Raw genomic sequence first — 6,631 nt, 5'->3', positions numbered from 1 at the left:
GGGGAGGAACCTGCAGAGAGAGAAGTTGTTGAAGACAGCGATGAAGCAGCTGAGTGGATCCCTCCATCGCCAGAAACGGTGGGTCGAACCCCTTTACTTCCCTCCCTTTCCCCTTCACTTGGTCAATCCTCCGGGGAGGTTGGGGGTAGTGGTGGGGAGATTTCAGATAGGGCCCTACTGGAGGTGCTGGCATTAGTGAGCAATATGGGGGGTAGTGCTGGGCATCCAGATGGCGCGTCTGAGCCCGTCGGCCATGCGGCCGGGAGTGAGCCCTCTTTTTCGGGGGGTTAGTTCTGACATAGGCCCCAATTTAGTTACCACGTCGGGCCCTGCCGGGCCCGTTTCTGGCCTTCGCAGGCCCACATGTCCCCCTAAAGTAGCCGGTAAAGCGGGGGTCCCCGCTAGGCCCGCTATGCGGTCTACAGCCGCTAGCTCCTCTGTCCCCTGCTCTCCGGTCCCCCTGGCTGGGCCTCCCTCCCCTCGCGTGGTCGCGGCGGGCCCTTCTCGGCCTTGTGGCGTTCCGGTCCCCGGCCCCTACGGGCCTTGCTCTTTTGCCCCAATAGTTGGTAGTTTTAGTGGGAGCAGTTCGGCCTTACCTCCGACGTCGTCTCCGGTGTCTCAGGACTCCATCGCGGCCGCGGTATCCCTTTTCCAGATGTGGGCATCTTCTTTGTCGGGGTCTCCGGGTGCGTCCCACGTGGTCCTTGGTCCTCCGGCGGTGGTTGCGCAGGCTCCCGCGTCGACTGTTCCTCCATCGGCGGCGACTTCCGGTTTGCGGTCCTCCGAGGGCGGGACTTCCGGTGACGTCATTTCCGATGACGTCACTGCCGGTCCCGCCATTTGTCAGCGGTCATCGAAGCGGAGCAGGTCGAGTTCCCCGCGCGGCGTCCAAGGTAAGAGAGGAGTGCCGCGGGGGGGAACTTATGCTCCGGGGGGCAATTCTGCTGATGCAATGGGGTCTACAGGGGCAGCACTTGTGGGGGTTGATCTTCACGAGGGGGCTAATGGTGAATCAATGGAGGAATTACCTCAGGGGGGGCATTTCTCTGGCCAAATGAACCCGGGGGTCCCTGTTGGAGGCCCCCGTGGGCAGGTTGCAAAGGGTATTACGGCCCGGCAAAGGGCAAAGGCCCCGTCGGGCAGTAATCCTCGTCAAGGGGCAAAGGCCCCATTGGGCAATTATAAAGGTGTCGCAGCACCTATTGGGCACGCTAGGAGTATGCCTAAGAGCGCTGGCAGTAATAGTGAGGTTTCTTTGGGCAAAGGCGGCGCCCGTGCAGGCGGCGCTTTTGGCGCGCAAATTAGTGGGAGTGTAGGGGCTAGGCCTCAGGCTCCGGGCGCATCCCCGGCAGCAGCGAGGAAGGTAGTAACTAGGTCTTCTACCAAACATGGTTCACCAGAACAGTTTCAGAGTTTAGATTTAGCGGTTGCATCCACTAGACGTAAGAAAGCCACCCCTATCACTCAGAAGTCAGTACATTTTAGTGAAGAGATAGAGGACTTTACAGAAGATGAGCAGGGTGTGTATGATGATGTTGCAAGTGGCGAAGACAACCATGATGTGTGTGAGGGGATGCATGAACGGTCTGGGCACAGGGGGAGGGGTAGAGCAGACCTTCCCCTTCGTGGTACTCCTCTCTGGCAATCTCTTTTGCAGGAAAGCGACATGGCTACGTCAGGAGATTCAGGCAGCGGGTTGGAGAGAGGTGCTGAGAGCGGCCAGGACTCCATGGTGTCAGAGGATGAGCGTCCTTCTACTTCGGGAGTCGTGGCGATTCCAAACAGGACTGGTGTGAGAGATGGTGAGTCCTCAGTTTCAGTGGGGTTGCGGGGTTTTACCTCATCCTCGGATGATTCTGGGTCAGAAAATGACAAGGAACTGGGGTTGCATGGGAAGGGCAATAAAAGAATGTATAAGATGCTTAGATGGTTAACTGATGAGAAGAGATCAGAAAAAGGGGGTTTGCGTGACCGTCATGACTATATTGCCTCTGGTAGGTCCGACAGGGCTGCCCCACCCAGACTTCGCATAAGTGGGGTGGGGAGGCCTGTTAATCGGAAGGTGGCACTCCAAGGGGTTACTAGATCCTGGTCTTCTTATGATCTGCACGAGCATTTGAAGACTAAGACAGTACGGAGAATTCAAGAGGGTAAATTTGTTAACATCTTCGAGCTCTCGGTGGAAGCCCTAAGGCAGAAAGCGAGAGCGGAGGATGGGACAGGCCCCAAGAAGTACCAGCGCCCAGATACATTTCACGAATGGCGCCGGTGTTTCAGGATCTATGCGTCCTGCTATTTGCAAAAATGGCCGGACCAGTGTTTAGCCGTGTTGAAATACATGGAAAACATGGAGATCATTGCTGATAATTATCGCGATGGTGCCTGGCGGGATTACGATGAGGAGTTCCGCAGAAAGATGGTGGGTAATCCACTGTTGGATTTCGGGTGCGTAGAAATGCTGGGTCCCGAGAAATCACTAGGTACTGCGGGGGCCCCGGCGGGTGCAACGCAGTTTCGACCCGCAAATAGATTTCGCAGACGCCCAGCTGGGGTTTGTTGGAAATTCCAGGACAAGCAATGCACGTTGGGAACCGCGTGTTCCTTTCGGCACGCTTGTCGCATCTGCGGGGGATTTCACCCTGCCGCGGACTGCGTTAAAAAAGGGGAGAGACAGGACAGGACTGGGCCAAGAGGCCCTGCTGTCGCTAAGAGCGGACACCCCGCTGAAGGTGGCCGCAATTAGTAAGTGGCTCACGCTATACCCCGATAGGGTAACGGCGGCCTTGTTGGAGTCAGGGCTCCGGGAAGGTTTTGTTATCCCCGTACAAGGTCCGGTTTCGGGTGCGGCTTCTCGCAGGAACCTGAAATCTGCCTCCCTTTTCCCGGAGGTATTGAAGGAGAAATTGGGTAAGGAAGTTTCACTGGGTAGAATGGCTGGCCCGTTTAGGGAAAAACCTATGCCGGGATTGGTTATCTCGCCTCTAGGGGTCGTGCCCAAGAAAGACCCAGGAAAGTTTAGGATGATACAACATCTCTCATACCCAAAGGGAAAGTCAGTCAATGACGCCATTCCTCAGGACTTAAGTACCGTATATTACCAGTCATTTGATGATGCCTTGCAAGTAGTACGCAGATCGGGTCATGGGGCTTTACTGGCCAAGCTTGACATCGAGTCTGCTTTCAGACTCTTGCCGATTCACCCCGCATCATTTTACTTAATGGGTTGTTTTTTCAACGGACACTATTATGTTGACCGTTGTTTGCCCATGGGGTGTTCCATTTCCTGCGCCTATTTTGAGGCGTTTAGTTCCTTCTTGCATTGGGCCGTGGCGGAAGTGACAGGAGAGGATAGGATTGCTCACTACTTGGACGACTTTCTCCTGGTCGGCAGACAGGGGTCTAGGGAATGTGAGCTGCTCCTTTACGCCATGCGGCTGTTGATGGAGAAATTTGGAGTCCCCTTAGCAGAAGACAAATCGGAGGGCCCTTGCACTTGTCTAACCTTCCTGGGTATCGAAATTGATTCGGTAGCCCAGGAATGTAGGCTTCCGGTTGATAAGGTACAGAAGATGTTGTCAGCAGTCAGGAGCCTCGCAGCGGCGCAGTTTTGCACGCTGAAAGAGCTCCAATCGGTTTTGGGTCTGCTCAACTTTGCAGGGAGGGTCATCCCGATGGGGAGGATTTTCCTGAAAAGAATGGAGCGCTTGTTGCCGGGAGTTACTTCCCCTAAGGCCAAACTAATGGTTAATAGTGACATGAGGGAAGACCTCCGTGTCTGGGATCTGTTCCTCAGGGATTTCAATGGGATCTGTATTTGGAGAACCCCCCAGACTCCGGCGCGAGAACTGCACCTCTTTACTGATGCTGCTGGGGGTTTTGGATACGGCGCCTATCTCAATGGCGAGTGGAGCGCCGAACCTTGGCCGGCAGAGTGGGCGGCCAGGGGCCTGACCAGGAACCTGTGCCTTCTAGAGCTTTTCCCCATTCTGGTGGCGTTGGAGATCTGGGGGGACAAGCTCGAGAACCGCTCCGTCATTTTTTGGACGGACAATTTGAGCGTGGTTTACGCCATTAACGGTCTCTCTTCGTCCTCACCACCAGTAATTCGATATCTGAGAATTCTGGTTTTGAGATGCCTCAAGCGGAACATTGAGTTTCGGGCTAGGCATGTCCCAGGAGTTAAAAACGTTATTGCTGATGCACTATCTCGCTTTCAATGGGAAAATTTTAGGAAATGTGCTCCTGAGGCTGCCACTCATGGCTTTCCCTGTCCCCCTTTTCTTTGGCAGGTGGCTTTGGATGGCAGTCCCTGATTCCGGTGCTTAAGGCGTCCCTGGCACCTTCCACTTGGAAGTCCTATATAAGGTACTGGGAAGAATGGGTATTCTTCTGCGATGTCCAAGGATTTCCTTCTTGTGCTGGTGAGCAGGACTGGCTATTGCGCTGGCTCGCGGAGCTTAGGGCTAAGTTAGCTAAGAAAGGGGCGGTATCCGCGCGGTTGGCGGCGGTGTCCTTTTTCTGTAAACTATTCACGCTGACGGACTCTTCCAAAACGTTTTTGATTCGTCAAATACTGAGGGGTTGGGGAAGGTCGGAAGTGCGGCGTCCAGACGTTAGGGAACCCATAACGGCGGACAGGTTGGTCCTCCTGCTTCGTGTTTTACCGGAGGTATGTTCCTCAGACTACGAGGTGCGGCTTTTTTCAGCGGCGTTCGCCATGGCGTTTCATGGTGCTCTCCGAGTGGGGGAATTGGTCCCCCAGTCTAAGTTGGCGAAAGTGGGTGGCGTCCTGGCGGAGCACGTCAGGTTTACGGATAATGGGGTATTACTTTTCATCCCTCGATCGAAAGTCGATCAAGATGGTAGGGGGGCCTGGCTGTCGCTACCCGCGCATGCGGGTTCCGCCTGCTGCCCTAGTGCACTGGTGAAGACCTTCTCGGACAGGCGTCCAGTGGGTGCGGTTAGATTTTTAATTCATCAGGATGGTACCCCCCTGACGAGGTTTCAATTTCGGAAGGTTTTGGGGTGGGCGGCTAAAAAAGTGGGCTTGAATCCCAATACTATAGCTCCTCACTCCTTTAGGGTTGGAGCTGCTACGACGGCGGCGACTTTAGGCTGGTCGGCTGACCGCATAATGGCGCTTGGGAGGTGGAAGTCTAAGAGGTATCAGATTTACGTTAGGCCACTTATATCCCAATGTTAATATTTGCTGGTTGATAATGTTGCACACTGCGTTGCCATTATATGCCCTAACTCTTGTTTCTATTGCAGGGCCTAGAAGTGGGCCACTTCGTGCCTGGATCGTTGGGCACTCGTTCGTACACTGGGCGGCTATCCGAGCGGCATCGCAACCTGGAGGGCAGCAGCTTGGGTTCTCATTCTCCAGGGTGGTAGTTAGGTGGTTAGGGAGGAGAGGCCTTTGCTGGGCAGATCTGCCTGGGTTACTGCAATCCGCCATGAGGCGGTGGGAGAAACCCCATGTGCTGATCATCCACTTAGGTGGGAATGATCTCGGCTCAATTCCCGGCCGGGACTTGAGCGCAGTGATCCAATCAGATCTGCGCACCTTTAAAGCTTGGTTGCCTGGTGTGAGAATGGGCTGGTCAAACATTATACCGAGGTTGACGTGGAGACACATGGCCAATCATAGGGCAGCGTTCCAAGTTCGCAAGAAGCTCAATAGAGATGTTAGGAAGCTTATGTGCGAGCTAGGTGGTTTTGTTGTGGAACACAAGTTCATTACGGCCGCTGACCGTAGCCTGTACCGAGGCGACGGGGTCCATCTTACGGACCATGGCATGGACCTGTTTATTGAAGATATACGTCAGTCCCTACTCCTATTTGTGTGAGTTGGGTGGCGGCGAGAGTGGCCCTTGATATTCGGGCGATCTCGTGGCGGGTGGACAGTGTCCGGGGGCAGGATGTGATCGAGGTAGAGTGACGGCACTTCCGGCCAGGGATGAAGTCCCCAGACGCGCGTCTGGGGTGTTCCCTGCCCGTGTGATTACGATGCCGAGAATTCCCTGTTTTATAGTATTGAGCTACGCTCTGCTTCTTCTCCTGCGCCCTGGTACTGCCCATCTTGTTAGCATGGGTTACTACGTTTTAGCTAGTACCTGATTGCCGCCCCCCTGGTCCATGTTTATTCAGACGGTCGTTAGTTCTTGTGTTGCCACAATAAACGTGACCTGCGGGTTTTCTCTAACCATAAAAAGTTGTTGTGTCGTTATTTTGTGTGTTATTTATTTCTACGTTTAGAAACTAAGTTGAGTTTATGTTAATCCAAGAATGTATATAGTTATAAGTTATTCTTTCCACAGAGGAGGATATGGCATTTAATCCCTTAAGGAAATGTAAGGCAAATTGCCTGGAATGCACATAAGGGTTAAGGCCAAGACGGAGGAGGGGAGTGTTGTGTTGTGTGTGTGAAACAATGTTGCAGAAAGAGAGGAGGGGTTCCAGCTTACCTTTTTAAGCCCAGTGCAGGAAGCACATGTCCTCTTTCTGCTGTTTTTCTCAAAGTTTTCCCCACCCTTCCCTCCCTTTGTTTATTATTTTGCAATCAGTAGGGGGATCCGTCCTTATGGTGGTCCCCAGGGGACTAGGGCTATCCGAAGGCTTGATGAGGGCT

The 6,631-nt window shown here is 53.9% G+C and overlaps 1 protein-coding gene across 1 annotated transcript; it reads left to right on the top strand.

Annotated features, from left to right (window-relative positions):
• Positions 1-219: 219 nt before the first annotated feature.
• LOC128656017 (translation initiation factor IF-2-like) lies at positions 220-6,217 on the top strand. Its single transcript, XM_053709659.1, has 2 exons — positions 220-1,802; positions 5,272-6,217. The coding sequence occupies exons 1-2, from the start codon at positions 230-232 to the stop codon at positions 5,847-5,849; spliced, it is 2,151 nt and encodes a 716-aa protein (XP_053565634.1). The 5' UTR covers positions 220-229; the 3' UTR covers positions 5,850-6,217.
• Positions 6,218-6,631: the final 414 nt, after the last annotated feature.

This window comes from Bombina bombina, chromosome 1 (genome assembly GCF_027579735.1).
Source record: "Bombina bombina isolate aBomBom1 chromosome 1, aBomBom1.pri, whole genome shotgun sequence".
Lineage (NCBI taxonomy): Eukaryota > Metazoa > Chordata > Amphibia > Anura > Bombinatoridae > Bombina > Bombina bombina.
The sequence above is the reverse complement of the archived record's forward strand: the minus strand, read 5'-3'. Positions and strand labels throughout refer to the sequence as shown.

Bases quoted from the DNA above. Each gene is read 5' to 3' on its own strand.
- LOC128656017 (XM_053709659.1), top strand. From the start codon at position 230: ATGGCGCGTCTGAGCCCGTCGGCCATGCGGCCGGGAGTGAGCCCTCTT. The intron at 1,803-5,271 runs GTGAGTCCTCAG...TTTCTATTGCAG, and splicing joins CAGGACTGGTGTGAGAGATG to GGCCTAGAAGTGGGCCACTT.